General features: G+C 45.5%; 1 protein-coding gene across 1 annotated transcript; it reads left to right on the top strand.

Moving 5' to 3' along the window:
- The first annotated feature begins 8,140 nt into the window (after positions 1–8,140).
- Positions 8,141–18,099, top strand: LOC125637302 (cystatin-A5). The gene is made up of 4 exons (XM_048851625.2): positions 8,141–8,419; positions 10,015–10,114; positions 14,863–14,967; positions 17,859–18,099. The coding sequence occupies exons 1-4, from the start codon at positions 8,364–8,366 to the stop codon at positions 17,991–17,993; spliced, it is 396 nt and encodes a 131-aa protein (XP_048707582.2). The 5' UTR covers positions 8,141–8,363; the 3' UTR covers positions 17,994–18,099.
- Positions 18,100–21,687: the final 3,588 nt, after the last annotated feature.

Below are 21,687 nucleotides of genomic sequence, written 5' to 3'. Positions count from 1 at the left end.
AGGGGTTCCAAAGAGGCTGGAGCTCTGCTGTTACTGGCTTGGTGAAATCTAATTATAGAACAGACTAGCGGTCTGGGGTGTCTGCCTTGTTTTTGACAGTCTTCCCTGAGGCAGGCACACCAGGTTGTGAGCCACTGCAGCAGCATGTTATAGTGCTCTAACCACTAGGCACAGCTGCCAAAGTCCCGGTCTCCGACAGAGTCTACATGAAGCGTGGTGGTTGCCTCTTTTGTCTTTACCCCGCGTCCCTTTAGGGAATCATCTCCAGAATTTCCCTTGGCTGCTGGAATCTCTGCCAGGGATCTGGGTCCTGGACTATCATTTCTTTTCTGGTTCTCGGACTAGAACAGTTCAGTGAGCTGTGCCTGTGTCAGCCCTGGACAGCTTACTTTTCTTATTGACTTTTCTTCAGCCCTTCAGTATTCATCTCTCCTGGTTTTCCTTCCTCTTTCCTTTCCTGAGCAGGCTGGGAGACACCTTTTCTTTGTGCTTTCTCCTTCTACAATACTTGGTCATACTGCTGATGGCACGTTTTGGCAATTCCTCTTCACTGTCACAGATCCCACTCACACACTACCGCCAGGTCACAGGTCCAGAGGGAACTGCACCTCTGACCCCTCGTGGCTGGCCTGAGGGCACCCAGCTAAGGTCTGAGGCTCTAGCTGTCACCTTTCTCATGGTGAAACCCAAGTTCCTCTCCCTGCAGATCGGGGATTTAGGCAGCTCCTCCTGCTCTGCATTGGGATCACCTGAGCACATCTGTGGGCATGTTTACACTACAGCACAACAATGGCCCAACTCTGGTGCTGCAGCTACACTACTGTAGCACTGTTGTGTAAACACATCCTACACAGATGGAAGGGATGTTTCATCCATGTAGACAATCCACCGCTCTGCGAGGCGGGAGCTGGCTGCATGGAAGACCCCTTCCTCCTGGCTGCATCTACACTGGGGGTCAGGTCGACCTAACTGCGTCACACAGGGCACGTAATCTTTCACAGGCCTGAGCGATGAAGCTAGATTGACCTAATTTTTAGGTGTAGACAAGACTTGAATTTAGTTCAGCACCTGCCATCCTGCTCTCTCCGAGGCAGGGACAGAGTTAACCAGTGACTAGCCAGCCTTCATACAGCAGAGTATTATTTATTCAGAACAAAAGCATCATAGAGAAAACATATCACAATAAGCAGTCACATACATGCTTACCATGCAATGCCTATCTACCAGAAAGGACCCCGATAGGTGTCAAAGTAAATTAGGTTATTTCGCAGGACCTGGTTCCCTTTGGGTCACAGTCTCATGTCAGTTTTTTGATGGGGTGAGAGCAACCCCTCCCCGCTTCCTCGGTCAGGTTGGCCATTTTATAACAGTTTCAGTTCTGTTTGCCAGTCTCCTGAACCAGGTCTTTCCCATGTAGGTCTCCAGTCTGAATCCAGACTGACTCAGAGATTTCAAGGCCACAAGTGACCATCATGATCTTCTAGTTTGACCTCCTGCACATTGCAGGCCACAGAACCTCACCCACCCACTCCTGCAATAGGGCGGTAACCGCTGGCTGAGCTACTGAAGTCCTCAAATCTTCATATAAAGATTTCAAGTTACAGAGAATCTATCACTTATTCTAATTCAAACCAGTAAGTGACCCACACCCCATGCTGTGGAGGAAGGTGAAAAACCCCCAGTGTCTCTGCCTATCTGACCTGGGGGAGAATTCCTTCCCGCACCTAATATGGCGATTTGTTAGACCCTGAGTGGGTGGATGAGACCCACCAGCTAGACAGCTGGGAAAGAATTGCCTGTAATAACTCAGAGCCCTCCCCATCTACTGACCTTAGGAGACCTCTGCTAACAGCAGTGGCGGATAGGCCATATGTAAGGCTACGATTTAGTGACTTCCAGCAACCTCCATGACTTAAGCCTGCGGTGGTTGAGAGCTGCAGGGTCTCCCGCCATCCAGGGGGCAGGGAACTGCAGGGTATCCCCGAGCTCCCGGTCGCCACATGCGGTGGGGCTCCCTGGAGCTGCTGGTGGTGGGGGAACCCCTGAATTCCTGGCCACCGTGGGCCCCTGGAGCTGCAGGCTGAAGGGGTAGCCCGCAGCCCCCAGCTGCTGCAGACGGCTCCTAGCCCCTGTGCAGCCGACCCGCTTCAGGCAGTGTGGGGAGCCAGAGATCCCCATTTTTTCACAGCGTCTGTGAATTTTTCTGTTTTGCCCGTGACCTGTCCGTGACTTTTCCTAAAATTATCCATGACAAAATCTTAGCCTTAGCTATATGCCACAGTAGGCAACCTCATTGTATCATCCCCTCCATAAGTTCATCAAGCTCAGTCTTCAAAGAAGCAAGTTTATTTGCCCTCACTAATCTCCTTGGAAGGCTGTTCCAGAACCTCACTCCTCTGAAGTCAAACCACAATATGCAGAGTCCACTGGGAGCTGAACCTTCCCAGGCTTATCAGCTTAAGGATTTGTTAAATTACACAACGAGTGAGTTTTGCTGCAGGAAACTCTTGCACTCACCCATTGGGTCAGGATACAATCACTAGTCAATAAAGATAACTTTAATGATGTTGATTCCACAGAATTTAGTATTTCATTATTTTAAAGCTCACTTCCCGTGTTGTCAGTTCTTGATATCTCAGCAGCACTTACGTTCCTTCCACCCAGTTGCTGCATTGCTTGTCCTGTCTCAAGACATACATTAACACCTCCACACTTTGTGGGTAGCCATAGAATGTGAACGGAGAAAGTGAGTCACACATTTCTTGCATAAAAATCAATCAGAAGTTTCCCAGTTCTTCATAGATCCCCTCCAGTACTGTAAGACCCCTGGGAGTGAAATGAGGACCAGAATTGGCAACTCCAGCCTCCCTTTCATGTGCTAGAAAGAGAGGTGGGTTTTGCCCTCTCAATCCGAGTTGTTCCAGTCTCCCAGGCCATTCGCTGGGGTTGGTGATGATATGAATGACAAGATCACTTCTCTCCAGCTGATTACCGAAAACCTGCACAATGCCCAGATTATCCTGTATGAACACATGCACTGTCAATGGGAGATCAGGGTGGTGAGAATCATAGATTCATAGAAATATGGCACTAGAAGGGACCTCCATAGGTAATCTAGTCCAGTCCCCTGCACTGAGGCAGGACTAAGTATTATCTAGAACAGAGGTGGGCAAACCACGGCCCGCGGGCCACATCCAGCCTGCGGAACCGTCCTGCCCAGCCCTTGAGCTCCTGGCTGGGGAGGATCGCCCCCGGCCCCTCCCCTGCTGTCCCCCCACCCCCGCAGCCTCAGCTCGCCACACCACCGGCGCTCTAGCCCGCCGCTCCTGCCGGGGAACATGGCGGCGTGGCTGGCTCTGGCCAGACGGCAGGCTGCAAGCTCATGCTGCTCTGAGTGGCATGGTAAGAGGTCAGGGAGCGGGGGGGGGGGGGGTTGGATAAGGGGTAGAGGGTTCCGGGGGGCAGTCAGGGGACAGGGAGCAGGGGATGGTTGGATGGGGCAGAGGTTCTGGTGGGGGCAGTCAGGGGATGGGCGTGGGAGTCCCGGGGGGTCTGTCAGGTGGTGGGGGTGTGGATAGGGGTTGGGGCAGTCAGGGGACAGGGAGCAGGGGTGGTTGGATAGGGGGTGAGGTCCTGGGGGCGGTTAGGAGCGGGGGGTCCTGGGAGGGGGCGGTCAGGGGATGGGAATGCGGTGGGGGGTTGGATGGGTCGGTGGTTCTGAGGGGGGCAGTCAGGGGGCCGGAAGTGGGAGGGGGTGGATAGGGGGCAGGGGCCAGGCTGTATGGGGAGGCACAGCCTTCCCTACCCGGTCCTCCCTACAGTTTTTGAACCCCGATGTGGCCCGCGGGCCAAAAAGTTTGCCAACCCCTGATCTAGAATAATCCTGACAGGTGTTTGTCTAACCTGCTCTTAAAAACCTCCAATGATGTAGATTCCACAACCTCCCTAGGCAATTTATTCCAGTGCTTAACCACCCTGAGAGATGGGAAGTTTTTCCTAACGTCTAACCTAAATCTCCTGAGCTGCAATTTAAACTAATTACTTGTCCTGTCCTCAGGGGTTAAGGAAAACAATTTATCACCCTTCTTCTTGTGACCTTTTACGTGCTTGAAGTTTGTTATCATGTGCCCCCTCAGTCCTCTTCTCCAAACTAAACAAACCCAATTTTATCAATCTTCCCTCATAGGTCATGTTTTCTAGGCCTTTACTGATTTTGTTGCTCTTCTGTGGACTTTCTCCAATTTGTCCACATCTTTCCTGAAACGTGGCACCCAGGACTGGACACAATACTCAGGTTCGCAAAAAGAAAAGGAGTACTTGTGGCACCTTAGAGACTAACCAATTTATTTGAGCATGAGCTTTCGTGAGCCACAGCTGTGGCTCACGAAAGCTCATGCTCAAATAACTTGGTTAGTCTCTAAGGTGCCACAAGTACTCCTTTTCTTTTTGTGAATACAGACTAACACGGCTGTTCCTCTGAATACTCAGGTTGAGGCCTAATCAGCATGGAGTAAAGCAGAAGAATTACTTTCCATGTCTTGCTTACAACACTCCTGATAATACATCCCAGAATGATGTTCGCTTTTTTTGCTATGATATCTTACTGTTGACTCATATTTAGTTTGTGGTCCACTATGACCCCCAGATCCTTTTCTGCAGTACTCCTTCCGAGGCAGTCATTTCCCATTTTGTATATGTGCAACTGATTATTCCATCCTAAGTGGAATACTTTGCATATGTCATTACTGAATTTCATCCTATATACTCCAGACCATTTCTCCAGTTTGTCCAGATCATTTTGAATTATAATCCTATCTTCCAAAGCACTTGCAACACTCCCTCCCCCCACCACCACTGCCACTGCTTGGTATCGTCCTCAAACTTTAGCTAGGATCAGAAAAGAAAATCCTTCCTTGCAGTGAGTGCACTGAATCATACACAGAGAGGCACTTGCTTCAAAAAAGATGAGTTCTGAGCTGAATGAAGTTTTAAATGTAAAATTGTCAACTTTATCAAGTCCAGGCCACTCAGTGCTCACCTGTTTCACACTCTTTGCAAAGAGATGGGGTCAGAACATCAGCAACTGTTGCGTCACACAGAGATTCACTGGCTTTCAAGGCGGAAAGTACTTGACAGACTGTTGGAATTGTGCACAGAAGTTCACATATTTCTTTCTGGTCATTCATTTCCACCTTCCTCTGTGTTTCACAATACTGTGTGGTTAGCTCAACTTGCCTACCTTGCAGATATATTTAGCAAGCTGAATGATCTAAATTTGTCCATGCAAGCCCGCAACTCTAACATTCTGAATCTCTATGACAATGTGGATGCTTTGATCAAAAAACCTGAATTCTGGAAGTTCACATGTGCAGATAAAGACTCCACATGTTTTCCACTACTCCATGCATATGTCACTGATGTTGGCACAGGAGAAATTCAATAGAGCAAAATTAAAGAAATAATAGTAGATCATTTGGCCAACTTGACATCTGAGGTCAAGTCATATTCCCCCAACATTGAACACAGCTCAGCTCAACTTGACTGCGTAAGACAGACATTCATTTTGTCAGATGTTAGCCACAGTAACCTCAATGCCAGTCAGCAAGAAAATCTTCTTGAGCTGGCCTCAGACCGTGGGCTGTGAATGAAGTTTAATGACTCCACACTAACCCAGTTCTGGTGTTTAGTACAGAAAGAGCTCACTGACCTTGGGAATCATGCTTTGGATGTTCTGTTACCTTTTGGGTCAACATATCTTTGTGAAGTCTCATTTTCTACCTTGACTGCCATCAAGACAAAGAGTAGCAACAGACTCAATGTAGAGAAAAACCTTAATTGTTGCTGTCGTTTCACTGCCTCCCAGAATGACAAGGCTCACAAGTGAAAAACAAAAAGAAAAGGAGTACTTGTGGCACCTTAGAGACTAACCAATTTATTTGAGCATGAGCTTTCGTGAGCTACAGCTCATGAAGTGAGCTGTAGCTCACGAAAGCTCATGCTCAAATAAATTGGTTAGTCTCTAAGGTGCCACAAGTACTCCTTTTCTTTTTGCGAATACAGACTAACACGGCTGTTCCTCTGAAAAGTGAAAAACAGACTCAAGTATCCCACTGAAATGTAAGTACAAGAATTATCTTCCAGTCAATTTATTTTATAATTATATGGTAAAAATGAGAAAAAAAAATTCAGTAATTTCAATTTTTCAGTAATAGCGTGCTGTGACATTTTGCATTTTTATGTCTGATTTTATAAGCAAGGAGTTTTTAAATGAGGTGAAAGTTGGGGGTACACAGGATAAATCAGACTCCTGAAAGAGGTACAGTGGTCTGGAAAGGTTGAAACCCACTGCTCTACTACACAGAAGAGCCCTGTAGGTAATTACAGATTGTAAGTTAGGCCGTGTTTTGTATAATATAATGTTGAACAGCAAGTACAAATGTGTGTGTTCACCTTAACTATAAAACAAGTTTGAATGTATGTGTAGGGTGGTTTATTTATGCAAGATGGCTTGAGTGTATGCTTAATTGTTTTGGAAAGGAGGAGCGATGGGTGGACATTGGTGCTGTGTGCATGTGTGTGTTGAGGGGTGGGACGGGTTGCCTGTGGGGTGCCATCTGGAACTGGGGTATCCCTGAGCCCGTTGACTACCAGACTGGGCTCCCTCTCACACTGTGCTGCTGTGACAAGTTGCAAAGCCCTCCAGGCTTGCACTTTCACCAGCATTCACAAAGGTAGGGACACACCCAGCTGCAGTTACATGCAGGCTCTCTAACCACCAGCCTCCCATCTTAGGACCCCAGCGCAGTAACATCCTGCTCCAGGTCCAATCTAGCCAGTATATGGGTTTAACACACAGTCCGCCTCTCCCTCAATGTGAAGAGGACCATGTACACTTGTGGTAACTGAGCTAAGATTTTTTCCCAGACACCTTAGTTAAATGCTCACTGGTTTGGATTAAAACATAAAACAAGTTTATTAATTTCAAAAGATAGATTTTAAGTGATTATAAGGGATAGCAAACAGATCAAAGCAGATTACCTAGCAAATAAACAAAAGACAGAAACTAAGTTTAATATACTACATAGATGGGATATGAATAGCAAATCCTCACCCTAGTGATGATACAAGCAGGTTGCATATTCTTAAGGGGGCAAGCTGCACTAACTTACAGCTTGGAATCCCCAGGTGTTCCACTCACAGGCTAAAAATTCCTCTAACCTGGATCCAGCACTTGCCCCAGTTCAGTCTTTGTTCCTCAGGTGTTTCCAGGAGTCTCTTTGGCAGGGGAGTCAGTGAAAAACCTCAATTATGTCACACCCCTGCCTGAAATAGACTTTGCATATGGCAGGAACCTTTTGTTTCCAAACTTGGTTCCCATACCAGCCATGCTGATATCCCAAGATGAAGTCCAGTCCCAGGTGACCTGGTCACATGTTCCTGTAGTGTCACAGCAGCCATGAATCGGAGGCTGTTTGTAGCATACTCAGGAAGGCCCCTCAGTGGGAGATAAGTTTCTTCTAAGACCTATTTTTTTCTTCTAATGGCTCATTAACCTGAATGGGCCCTTTCCTGCCAGCCATCTAGACTGAGCACCTTTTGCCCAGTGGGTGTTTCCCGGGGAAAACACATTTGTAACACAGATACATAGTCAATATTCCTAACTTCAGATACAAAAATGATACATGTATGCAAATAGGGTAATCATGTTCAGTAAATCATAACCTTTTCAATGCTATCTCACAACTGATCTTGCATAAAATACATCATAATTATGCCATAATCATATCATAATATCTCTATGAAGAGTATGGGGTGCAGTGTCACAAGGGGGAATAGCAGTAGCCTTATCCCTGATAAAAATGTGCAATCAACTGTTTTACATAAAATAGCTTAAACAAAACCATAATTTTGTCTACATGGGGTGTATTAGCTAATTTTACATAGTTAGATTTCTTTTAAGTTAGGCTGTATGTATTGCGTGTTTGGTATAAAACAATCCTGAACAACAAATATGAATGTGTGTGTGAATGGGTGATTTATCTATAAAATACATAGTGAGGTGGAGTGGCCTCCCTCCCAGGCTGACAGGGAGGAACCACGCCCCACCCTCTCGTGTGTGGAGCCCGGCCGGGTCTGCCCCTCATGCTGGAAGCAGAGGGAGGGAACAGGAAGTATAAGAGGCAGGACCTCCAGCTAAGTTGAGCCAGAATCAGGGAAGGAGCTGGATGCCTCTGCTTTGCTGCTGGCCCCTGCACCAGGGACCGAGCTGTGCCAACCTCTGCCCGTGGAGCAGGACCCAGAGGAAGAGGAGCTGCTAAGACTGCCGTTGGCCAAGTACCCCGAGGAGCTGCTGGGACTGCTGGATGCCGTGTACCCAAAGGAGACTGAGGACCCAGGAGCAACAAAACCCTGCAAAGAGGTAGGGGTAGAAAGTAGCCCAGGTAAACTGGACATTAGTCCCGTTGTGTTGCTGAAACCACAGTCAGCATGTTTCCGCAGGATCCCCACTGACCCCGTGGCAGGATTCCCCACCACTAATAGGACCCTGGGCTGGGAGCTGGTGGAGTAGGGTGGGCCAGGGTCCCCCTATCCCCTGCTGCCAACCCTACCCATGGGGTGGTGCCTAACCACCTTAGGCCGGACGGCCTGTGTTTGTCTGCTGTCTGCCCCAGCCAGAGAACTGGGCCATCGACTGCTACTGCTCTGCCCCACCCAGAGGGCTTGAGCCTGACTGTGTTTGCTGTCTGTCCCAGTCAGGCAGGTGGGCTAAACACTGCCAGTTGCTCTGCCCCACCCCAAGAGGCCAGGGCCCTAGACTCTTTGCTGACACTTACCAAGCTAATCCCCCTCCTTTGGCATCAACTGCTAGGTGGCACAGCGAGGCGGTGTGGCCTCCCTCTGTGGCTACAGTTATTTTGAATGTGTGTTTTCAATGGTTTATCTGTCAAATAGGACACAAGTTGGCTTGAATAGATGCTGAATTGTTTTGGGAAATAGGGCAGAATAGGGGGTGGGCGGGTGTTGTGTTTGTGTGTTGTATGTTTTGCTAAAATATTCTTTTAAATTTATCTGTCCTTCAAAAACTTTACTAAAATTAAGAGGCCTCTGATAAAGTTTAAGCCAATAGGTGCTAATTTCCAATAAATATAAAAGGCTGTGAAGAAATATATTACTTTGAGTAAATGGAATAAGGGACATTCTTCTAAAGATTAGTAAGGAATTATGCAGAAAAAGAACACCTTATTCCTGGCCAAAAACTGAAAACAAAGATGACTAATTGCTAAACGTCCATAGGTTTTATAAAAATTTTGAGAGAGAAATTTCCCTGCATGCTCCTTTTGAAGTGTGGGTCATATTTCTGCAAATAAAAACTACAACACAGGGGTCGGGGGGAAGGGGATGGGGAGAGGTAAGGAGGCAGCATATATCAGCACTCTTATTTCTGTCCTTTAAAGAAATGGAAAATCTTTCCGCTTTGTAATGAAAAATAGAGAAATAAAATCATTACAATAAAAGGCCTACTGCCTTTGCCCATCTAAGAATACAGAGAAAACCACATTTTAAGTTAAACAGGAATTGCTGCAATGAAAACAAGGGAGAACGTGTGGTAGTTTTAAGGCTAACGTTGGGATATACTTGGGCATAGCTCAGTGTTTACAATCACTTCCCTAAGCACAAGAACAGTCACCCACCCATTACATGTGCTCAAACTGGTGATAAGTCCAGAAATTACCATCTCAGGCTGAACCAATCACCATAACTATGGGAGTTGGGTGTTATTTTTTTTCTGCTTTTCATGTGTTCACAGAGCATTTTACACATAGTGATATTTAAAGTGCTCTTTCCCTTACTATTAACAATACAAAAATTTTGCTTTTGTTTTGTGTTGTTCCTTTGTTCCCTTCTCTCCCCTCCTCAAACCTGATGATGGTAAACTCCACATATACAAATCACATGATTATGTGACTACGTAATATCAGATCTTTGACTATTCTCTGATTACATTTGCTCTAGATCTTCCTTGTCAAAGTTTTCCAGCATGTCATCAGAAAATACTGGAGAATGGTCGGAGGCCTTGCGTGCAACCCCACAAATCCAAGAAATTACTAACAAGGTGAGTGGCATGCAATGAAAGATAGACAACAGAAACAAATGTAACAAAAGTGTACGTCTTTAAAGCCAATTCTAGAGAGATTAGGGAATGAAGCTACAACTTACTTTAAAATCTAACATCCAGCACTGAAAATGGAAGCCCTCTTGATTGATTAGAAGCATGCAGTATGTGGCATGGAAAAATTGCTTCGAAAGGGACTGCACTAAGTCAAGTCCGTGAAATTCTTAGATTCGTATCTACCAAGGCCCGAAGGGACCATCTAGTCTGACCTCCTGTATAACACAGGCATAGAACTTTTCCATCTTTTAATCAATGTAATGTGTGCCATGTTAATTTTGTATCATTCTAGTTTTTTAATCAAAATGTCATGTGGTACCAGGTATAATGCCGTACAGAAGTCTAGGTCTATTACATAAACTCTATTACCCTTATCAACCAAATTTATAATCTCATCAAAAAAGGATATCAAGTTAGTCTGACAGAATCTATTTTCCATAAAGCCACGTTGATTGGCATTAAGTATATTATCCCCTTTTAATTCTTTATTAATCAAGTCCGTATCATCTGCTCCAATATCTTGCCTGAGATTGATGTCAGACTGGCAGGCTTATAGTGGTCTGGGTTATCACATTGATCCTTTTGAAATACTGGCACATTAGTTTTCTTCCAGTCTTCTGACCTTCTGCTTTCCAGTCTTCTGGGAGCGCTAGAGACATTCACAGCTGTGGTGCAGATAGCAATATATGAACGAAAAAGTCTTCACTGCCTAATAAACTACCAGTGCAGTTTCTCTGGTAGTAGCAGTGTAGTAGTCGTAGAAGCACCTGTGTAGACAGGGTTTTAGGTGTCATCAGGTGAGGCTGATCATAGGCATCTTAGGGAAAATTTTCAAAAGTGACTTAGTTGTAACAGATATGACACTAGCCAGGACTTACCTCCTGGAATTAAGTTGAAGTATTTTAGGCATTCATTGTATTAAAAATGCAAAAGTTTATGTACTATTGAGGGATTGTAAATAATTCCATGCGGGAGGGGAACAACAGCCCTCCAGGAACTAAGAACTGTGGGGGATGGATAGGCAAATTCACTCAGGTAGTAACACCTCCAGAGAGGTACCACCAGCTGGAGAGAAGCTTGCATTTACTGGTACAAACTGGATTCTCCACAGACCAACAGACAAAAAAAAGATTTTTGGATAAATAGCCTGAGTTTTAACTGACTCATGGCCTTTTTTCTGATCCAGCAAAGGGAACGGACCTTCCGTTCAAGTGGTGGGGCACAATCCTTGTGGAAGGACTTAACCTACCAGAGCCCTAGGGTGGAGCTAGAGTTACCTCTGGTGAACTTGCTAGCGAGTTTGTATGTTTTCATTGTGTTAATGTTTTACCTTAAGAATAAATATGCCTGCTTAGAAAGAGCTGTGTGATAACCTGTCACTGCTGGCACGCCACTGTTCATAGCCTGTGTAGAGAAAGCAGCACAGAGGCTGGTCTGTTTAGGCAGTCTGGCTTGCTGGAGATATGACAGGGTAGCTCAAGAAGCTGTGCAGCCTGAACATGCTGGTCAGGAGGGAGAGAGACATGGGCCTTTGCCTTTGCCCAAGGGAGGTGACGGTTGAGGAGCTGGGGGACTCGAATGGGTGCCCTTGGTGGACACAAGGGGGGACTGCAGGTGCAGTTGCTCTGAACTGTCACAGTTGGTACTTAGCCTTTGAAAAGGTCATTGATAATGTCACTGTCAATTCACTGATGAGCTCTAAACCTCCCTTCGCTTCAGCTATATGTTACAGTGGGAAACACTCCTTATTCCACATCATATTTTTGAAGTACTGGCACTGAACAAGTTTTAAAAATCCACAGCATTTAAAGTTGCTCCTATGCATAAACACATCTACCTAAATCTGCCTCCTGCAAAAAGGAGTCCTGCCTTTGCCAGCTGGCTGTTAGCTATCTCACACAACCAGCCCGTCAGCCACTCAGGCACCCTCCTCTGGGCTGTGCCAGCCCTTCCGTTGCCCTGCAGATTGACAAATAGATACACCCTAGCCCCTGAGTCCCTTCAAAGTGTCCCCCTGTGACATCCAGCCCCTGATCCCCAGATACCCACAGAAATTCCAGATCTTCCATTCCAAAAGGAACATTGGACCCCAGTTTTACCTTAGATTACTACTTGTGTAGCACACCCACCACTTGAGTTCACTTTCAATAAAACAAACAAACAAAATATTTAAGGAACAACAGATTCAAATAGACACAAGTGTTACTCCTGGGGAAATTGTGCACCAAAAAATTAAAAATTTTGCAACAAAGATTAAATTCTGCGCACAATATTTTAAAATTCTGCAAAATTCTGCACATTTTGTTTGTCAAAATAACACAATATAATCACACTAGTTTCAATTATTTTGGTCATTTATTTCAAAATGCCTGTCAGCAAGTATGTCTGTAACCATACAGACAACAAAAAGAATTCAGGAAATGTTTTTTGACAAATAGATTCCTTACTAGGCATATTAATACAGAACGCTGAGTAATAATTCATTTAAACTACAATAGAGAACCATATTTCCTGCACCCCTCAGAAGCAGTGCAAAGGCTTGGCGGAGTCATGGGTAACAGAGGAGGTGAGGGAGAGGGAAGTAAATTGCTGGGAAGGAGGCTGGATGTGAACTTGGAGGGTTGTTGGGTATGGGTGGGAAAAGTATGGAATAGTTTTTTTGAGGGCTCGGGGAGGGATTGTTAGGGAGCTTCCCCATGCAGAGCCTGATTGACCCCTAGCCTCTCCCTTTCAGTCAGGCACATCTGCCCCTGTCCCCATGTAATCCTCCACCCACATGTGTCCTTGCACCCCCGTCCACACGTGTCCCTCCACCCCCACTCAGACATCCACTCCCCCCATCCCCATGTTGCCCTGCACCTCCTCCCTCTGTCCCTATGTGTCTGTGTGCCACCACCCAGCCACTCTCCTGTCCCTATGTGTCCCTGTACCCCTTCCCCTGTTCTCATGTGCCTCTGTGCCCCCACTCAGCCACCCCTGTCCCTATGTGTCCCTGCACCTCATCCCCATGTGTCTCTGTGACCCAATCAACCACCCCCTGTCCCTGTGCATCTCTGTGCCCCCATTCAGCCATCTTTTGTCCCTATGTAGCTCTGCAGCCCTACCCCATCAGGTGGCCCTGCACCTCCCTCCCACCTGTGGCCCTGTGCCTCCACTCCCATTCATCCCCTGCCCCAGTATGTCCTCCCCCAAGAGCCTTTATGAGCCCCTGTCTAACCCCTCGCCAGCAACCCATGCTGTCTGTCTCCCCGTAGCCACTATCTTCTGACCTGGCCTGACAGGTGCTGCAAAGAAGGCAGGCTCTTTCTCTTCCATAGCTGACTGGGAGCTGCTGCTGTGTTCTATCACCACAGCACCCTGTGGTGGGCTAAAGGAGAAACTGGAGAAGTTATCTTCTGCTGGGACCTGCTGCTGTTCTAGTGCCACAGCGCCCTCTGGTGGGCAAAAGGTGGAAGGGCAGCAATATTGCAGCAGCAGCTTTTTTCTTCGCAGAAAAAATTTAAAATATGCATGGCTCATTAATCATGCAGGCATGCAGTAGCGCAGAATTCCTCCAGGAATAAAGTGTGAGTGATGGAAACAATTGGTTCCATATAAAAGAAAATCTTAAAACACTTATTAATAGTTACCTTTCCTATTTAATAGAAAAAATTCTCACCACACAGTTCAGTCTTTTACAGCATTTGTTAGCCACAAAGACCCAGTCTTGCAGGAAGCTCCCCCACTCATCAAGGTGCTACCTCAGTGAATGGATGCAGAGTGTCTTTCTCCACCCTGTGATATACTGAATCAGTCTTCTGTTTTTATCCACAGACAGGGCGATCCACTCACTATCATATTGTTCCTTTTCACTTGCAACTGGTTTTGATGCTTAGTTTGTCTTTCATGATTTCCCATTGCTTTTCTGGGTTGGTGCCAAGGCAGACAATAATGCAATATATAATCGGCTAGCCCAAGACAGGTGAAAATTCCCTCCTGCTTGAATTGGCTATGACTGAGACATATTATTCTCTGGTGATTCACTTTCCCTCCAAAACCATAAGGGCATAATTTTCAATATAGCTAAATTAGTCCTTAAATATCACCCATGGAAACATCTCACAATGCTTATGGGTATTGATGTTACAAATTTTCAACAGGGACCTCACATGCTACACTTCATGGATAAATACCATGAAAGAAGTGTGTTAGGTGTAGTGAGTTTGTCAGGTCTGAGACAGGGGTTGCTTGTAAAGAACAGTGAACCCTTTGCCTGTTGGCACCAATGGGCCTCTGTGTCACAGTGACCTAGTGTCATGTGATGGCAAACTGGAGGTGGTGCCTCCTTTAAGAGGGAGCTGGGCCAGACAGACTCTGAGGACCAGTGGATGGATATGGGTTTTGGTGGGAGATGTTTGCAAAGAGCAGGAGCTTCAGGTGAGAGGTATTTCAGGAAAGGCCAGGCAGCAATCCTAGTTTTGACAGGGCTGTGAAGCCTGGCTGCAAGGAACTGTGGAGCCTAGCGAGTAAGGCTGGAAGATCTGAGTTGAGTTGAATTGTTTATTAATAAGCAAGGCCCAAAGAAAGCAAATGTTGTATGTTGCATGTAGGTCTATGTGCATTCTGAGAAGGGGAAACGGAGGCTGTAGACATATGATGAGAAGGGATATGATGACCCCATTACAACACCTAACCCTCTTTCTTTTTTATAGGTGAAGCCACAGCTGGAAGAAAAAGTGCATAAGGAATATCCAGTCTTTGTAGCTGTAATATGTAGACAGCTGACCCTGTGTGGTGGAACACACTACCTCATTAAGGTGACTAATCAATGTAGGATGGAAGAAGTGGGGGATTTTGTCAAGTGTTCTCGTTGAAGAACGTAGGGGTCATTTATCCAGTTCTTTTTTAAACCCTGTTATAGTCCTAGCCTTCACAACCTCCTCATGCAAGGAGTTCCACAGGTTGACTGTGCGCTGAGTGAAGAACTTCCTTTTATTTGTTTTAAACCTGCTGCTCATTAATTTCATTTGGTGGCCCCCAGTTCTTATATTATGGGAACAAGTAAATAACTTTTCCTTATTCACTTTCTCTATACCACTCATGATTTTATATACCTCTATCATATCCCCCCTTAGTCTCTTTTCCAAGATGAAAAGTCCTAGCCTCTTTAATCTCTCCTCATATGGGACCCGTTCCAAACCCCTAATCATTTTAGTTGCCCTTCTCTGAACCTTTTCTAATGCCAGTATATCTTTTTTGAGATGAGGAGACCACATCTGTGTGCAGTATTCAAGATGTGGGCGAACCATGGATTTATAAGGGCGTTAAGATATTCTCCGTCTTATTCTCTATCCCTTTTAAAATGATTCCTAACATCCCGTTTGCTTTTTTGACTGCCGCTGCACACTGCATGGATGTCTTCAGAGAACTATCCACGATAACTCCAAGATCTTTTTCCCGATTAGTTGTAGTTAAGTTAGCCCCCATCATATTGTATGTATAGTTGGGGTTATTTTTTCCAACGTGCAAAGTTTCCCACTGGATTGTCAATGAGGGCAGTTGCTTGAAGGACTTGGATAGAGAGGTTTTCTATGGTATCTGGGCATTTCAGTGCCTAAATTCTAGGCACCAAGTAACCTTGTGGAATTCACAAACCCTGAATTAGGTGTTCAGGTTCCCTACAGAATGGATGGGGAAAGCTAGGTACCTAAGACTGGGATTCACAAAAATCTGCTCACTGACTGAGGAGCTGCCTAAGTTAGCCAACAGGAAATACTGAGGAAAGGGCTTTGTGTCCTAAATCATAGAATATCAGGGTTGGAAGGGACCTCAGGAGGTCATCTAGTCCAACCCCCTGCTCAATGCAGGGCCAGTCCCCAACTAAATCATCCCAGCCAGAGCTTTGCCAAGCCTGACCTTAAAAGCCTCAAAGGAAGGAGATTTCACCACCTGCCTAGGTAACATATTCCAGTGCTTCACCACCCTCCGAGTGAAAAAGTTTTTCCTAATATCCAACCTAAACCTCCCCCACTGCAACTTGAGACCATTACTCCTTGTGTCATCCACTACCACTGAGAGCAGTTTAGATCCATCCTCTTTGGAACCCCCTTTCAGGTAGTTGAAAGCAGCTATCAAATCCCCCCTCATTCTTCTCTTCTGCGGACAAAACAATCCCAGTTCCCTCAGCCTCTCCTCATAAGTCATGTGTTCCAGTCCCCTAATCATTTTTGTTGCCCTCCGCTGGACTCTTTCCAATTTTTCCACATCCTTCTTGCAGTGTGGGGCCCAAAACTGGACACAGTACTCCAGATGAGGCCTCACCAATGTCAAATAGAGGGGAAAGATCACGTCCCTTGATCTGCTGCCAACGCCCCTACTTATACATCCCAAAATGCCATTAGGCTTCTTGGCAACAAGGGCACACTGTTGACTCATATCCAGCTTCTCGTCCACTGTAACCCCTAGGTCCTCTTCTGCAGAACTGCTGCTTAGCCATTCGGTCCCTAGTCTGTAGTGGTGCATGGGATTCTTCCGTCCTAAGTGCAGGACTCTGCTCTTGTCCTTATTGAACCTCATCAGATTTCTTTTGGCCCAATCCTCTAATTTGTCTAGGGCCCTCTGTATCCTATCCCTACCCTCCAGCCTATCTACCACTCCTCCCAGTTTAGTGTCATCTGCAAACTTGCTGAGGATGCAATCCATGCCACCCTCCAGATCATTAATGAAGCTATTGAACAAAAACGGCCCCAGGACCAACCCTTGGGGCACTCCGCTTGATACCGGCTGCCAACTAGACATGGAGCCATTGATCACTAGCCGTTGAGCCCAACAATCTAGCCAGCTTTCTATCCACCAGTCATCCGGGCCTTGATTTCCACTCTGATGGTGGTTTGCTTTGGGTATGGTCGTTAGCTCGGCAAAGATCCAACAAAAATTCCAAACACATCTTCAGCCCTTTCTGTAAACTTAAATAGACCCTTAGACCTTGGAAAGTCCAACAGGAGGATTTCTTCCCACTACATGCCTCTTTTGTGGCTTTAGTCAACTGACTTCTTGTACAGAGGCTGATGAAAAGTCTCCTTTTTTCCAACTTTCTTTGCCCTTTCTGAGAGTCTTTGAAAACTGCTATGGCCTTCTTACAGCAAAAAAGGGGTTAATTCTTTCACAGCCGGACTAGGCATGGGATCCGAGTGAAATCAATGAGAGAGTTTCCCATTGGAAAAACTGATGGAAAACTTTTGGGTTTAACCATCAGATTTTCTGAAGGCAAACTCACATTGACTTCACTCAGATCCCCACAGTTATGTGCAAAAAGCAGAAGATGAAGGAGTTGAGTGGGAAGGATATTTTTTGGGTATAAAGACTTTGGCCTAAATTCAGTCCAGGCATAAATAGGTGCAACTGCCAGAGCAACTAATGGAAGTGGCATTTGTGAATACCAATGGAATTTAGCCTTGTGAATGTGGAATAAAATTTCTACTTCCACTGATCATCAGGGACACACTACCATGGACAAAAAGGCCTGTCTCTGCTCACACATGTGGTATGAAATGGGACAGTCTCTATAGCTTTAGGGTATTGAAGGATAGTGGGTGTGATTTAGTTCTTATTTTGTAACTATTCAAAAGTTCAGCACTGCATCTCCCCAAAACATCCTTTCACTGGAATCTGCTTAGTCCATGGTTGTCCCATTCTCCTTGTCTTTCAGGTCTCCATCAGCGACAGCACCGATGAGTGTGTACACTTGTACGTGGTACAAACCTTAATTCGTGACCCACTGGAGCCAGAACTCATCAAGTATCAGCTGAAAAAAAAAATAGCTGATCCACTGGAGCCATTTTGATTTGAGAGGCTTTGGATGGGCTCTTCTGTTTCTCTTTCTGCAGACTCCCAGCTCATACCGCCAGTGCCAAGACATGAATGAAAATAAAATTAATCTGATTTTGAAATTTATGTTTGTGTTTCCATGTTGCATGTAACAGAAGGGTATATTCATTCCAGCAGTAACTGCTGCTAACTTACGATGAGCCTGTAAGGAAATGTGCTGGATCTACCCAAATACCAACGGTTCAGCACCACATTTCCCCAAAACATGCCTCCATTAGAAGCTGCTTAGTCCATGAGCTTGACTGTCCCACTCTCCTGCTTTGATGCTTTCTACTAATACTAACCTAGAGAACTAGAAGAATTCTTCCGCCAACTCTGCCTTAAGTAAATCTTTCACAACTACCACATATCCACTGCAATCATAAGAAAAAAGTCATCTAACTGGACACCGCACAGCGGAGAAAACCACACAATGGATCATTACATTGGTTGCTTCAGGGGAAAAAAATCAACTGTGAAATCCTCAGACATGCATGACATCTACCGCAGTCTCTCTACTGCTCAGGGGATAGTCCCTAAAATCCAAGCACCAGATAGTGATCAAACCAGTAGACAAAGGGTGGCACTACTGTAGTTCCTAATTGCCATAACTGTGTCAACAAGACAAACAGATGAGTCTCTGACACCACCTACTATAAAGAGCTAAAAACCACACCCCACACCATAAGTCAGACAGGAATTTAAAGACACTGTCAAATCTTTCCCCAAACAGCTCCAAGAAAAGCACTATAATGTCATCCCCCACAAACCCTCCCCACAGAACTTCTATCTGCCTCCCAAGATACCCAAACAGGGGAACCCAGGCAGACCTATCGTATCTGGCCCTGGCACTCTCACTCAAGCAAATTCAAGATTCTCAGAAACCATCCTCAATCCGCTCACCACCGCAAGTTTCCTCCAAGACACTACCAAGTTCCTCCAGAAACTCTGCAACATTAACAACCTCCCCCAGAACACCATCCTTGCCACCATGGATGTCAACTCCCTATGCACCAGCATCCCCTCACCATGATGGCATCACTGCCTGCCTCAAATACTTACAGAATAATGTAAAGCTCTAAGAAATGTACCCAACACATATAGCCAAACTCATCCATTTTACCCTCACCCACAGCAACCTCATATTTAACAACAAACACTGTCCAAACCATGGGAATAGCCACAGGTACTACGATGGCTCCCCAATATGCCAGCATCTTCATGGGCCACCTTGAGGAAGAAGTTCTGGAAAAATACACCCTAAAACCAATGACATTTTCATCCTCTTGATGGATGACCTAAACTCCCTCACAGATTTCCACCATAACTTCAACAGCTACAACCCATCCAGGAAACTCTCTCTAGAACACTGCCACACCAGCATCAATTGCATTGTCCAGGCAGTTAGCTTCAACTATGGAACACGAGACACAGTTATAGACGAGAAACCCTCAGATCACCACACTTATCTCCACAGATCCAGCAACCACCCAGACATACCAAGAAATCTGATCTACAGCCAGGCACTCAGATACCACAGAATATGCTCTGTAAAGGAAGTCTGGGATACACACCTAAACATTCTTAACACCCCCTCCACTAAACAAGGACACAACACCAGAGATGTAGATCACATCATGGAAAGGGACACCCAAATACCCAGGGAGAACCTGTTTCAATACAGAAAACAAAATAACTCACTGACCACACACCCCTAGTTGTTGTCACCAATCATCCCACCTTGGAAACCATACATGGGGTATCAAACAATTACAGCCAATAATTGATATAAATCTTTCCTGATCCCCCTTCTGGCCTTCAAACAACTGCCCCAACCTCATCATCAGAACCAAGCTGCCCCCACACCAATACCACACCCTGCCGGAAAAACAGATGTAAAACCTGCAGACACAGCTCCACTGTTGCAATGATCAATACCACCCACAACACACCTTTTAAGACTCATAGGTCCTACACATTCCTATCACAGCATGTGGTGTATCTCATCCAGTGCATTAAATGTGCCAACAACAATGTGGGTGAAAATAGACAATCACTATTCTCTTGAATGAACTCACACAGAAACAATAATAGACAAAGCCACGTTACCTGTAGGTGAGTTTAGGTCTCTTTCCTATCCTGGGAACAACATGCCTACAACAACACTGCCAATCTATAAGGTCAAAGTGCCTAAATACAACTGTTGTGGGAATTGTTGCTCTAGTGTAAATTTCTCAACCTTTGTGGGATGAAGAAAAAAATCTCACTCAATGCAGTAAATAGATTCTTTTCAATCCCCGAGCAAACACACTTGCAGCTTATGTGAATGTGCAACTTGATGCTCAGAGTGACGTCAATACACCAGTATATAAACTGCACTGAGGTATTTACGATTTCCCTGGTGCTTCCAGGGATACCAGCGCCACCGACACATTCAAATGTGCTGTCTTATATTCTAAGCAGTTGTCTATTTCAAGACCCCAAGCCCTAGATCTGGAATCCACATCTTGGTGTGTAGCTAAAGAATGACACATAACGTACTGTACTGGGCTTCCTCTCCCCCGTTAGGTGAGCTGCAGGTGGGTGGGGTTTGGGAGAGACACTACACTGGTGGAAGAGAGTGAAATAAAGTGTCAGATTTGAGCACTGGCCCCTGTTGCCAATGGTAGGGGAGACACTACAGTGTTAGGGTCCCAGGCCCAGATCTTCAAAGGTATTTAGGAAGCCAGTGGGAGTCAGGGGCCTGGATACCTTTGAGGATCTGGGCACTAGACACAATTTGTTGGATTTTTAGATGATGTGGTCTTGACTCTTTCCCTTGGACACCACTGCTATTAAACAGGTCTCAGATAGCAGGAGGGGAAAGAAATGAATTGCTGGCAAAGAGAAGCATGGTTCAGCGAGCAGCTGCCACAGCTATAACCAAAAAGGGCAACATGGAGCCAGCCAGGTCACAGTCACTCCCACACTCTATTTCTATCCCAGAAGAGCAGGTTGAGGATTATTCCTGCTGCATTAATTAGAAGGGTAGCACCTTAAATTCAAAATGTACAAAATCAGTCATGGAAGCAGACTTCTCCTGTGACTCCGTATCCAAGGACGTTTACCACCATCCCTTGGTTAAATCCACAGTAGCTGATTGTCACACCATATTTCATGCATCATTTTTATAGTAATTTTTCTTGACCGCAAAACCCCAGATTTTTACAAAGTATTGCATGTGCAAGGGCGGGTAAGGAGTATGCTACCTTGTAGAAACATTGATCCTGGAATCATTTCTTCCTCTGCATCCAGAGTATTGTGAATTCCCCATCACACTTTTGACACTGATATTAACCAGTTTTACCTGAGAGTGTCTGGGGAGTACTTCCCAGAATAGAGGAGTCCTGAGGAAGTCAAGGTGGATATGTCTCAAGATACCTTTTGTGTCACAATTCCACCGAGTTCATTTGAGTCTTAGTTACTTATTTTCCATAACCTTGACATGAGGTAAGACATGGCTTTTGCAGGAGCGGATATTAACTAACATGGCGGTTAACTAATATGGATGTTGGCGTATGTTGCTTTCTATGTCTGTTTCCAGAATTTCTCTGATTCATTTATATCTCATATTGTTTATATTAGATCAGCACAATGGGGCACTTTAATACCAACTTTTCAATACATATTAA

Source organism: Caretta caretta, chromosome 1 (genome assembly GCF_965140235.1).
Source record: "Caretta caretta isolate rCarCar2 chromosome 1, rCarCar1.hap1, whole genome shotgun sequence".
Taxonomy (NCBI): Eukaryota; Metazoa; Chordata; order Testudines; family Cheloniidae; genus Caretta; species Caretta caretta.
Note: the sequence above shows the minus strand (reverse complement) of the source record. Positions and strands in the feature narration are given on the sequence as shown.

Coding starts and splice junctions, on each gene's coding strand:
- LOC125637302 (XM_048851625.2), top strand. CDS start 8,364: ATGCCGTGTACCCAAAGGAGACTGAGGACCCAGGAGCAACAAAACCCT. Junction 10,115..14,862: donor TCCAAGAAATTACTAACAAG/GTGAGTGGCATG, acceptor TCTTTTTTATAG/GTGAAGCCACAGCTGGAAGA. Junction 14,968..17,858: donor GAACACACTACCTCATTAAG/GTGACTAATCAA, acceptor CTTGTCTTTCAG/GTCTCCATCAGCGACAGCAC.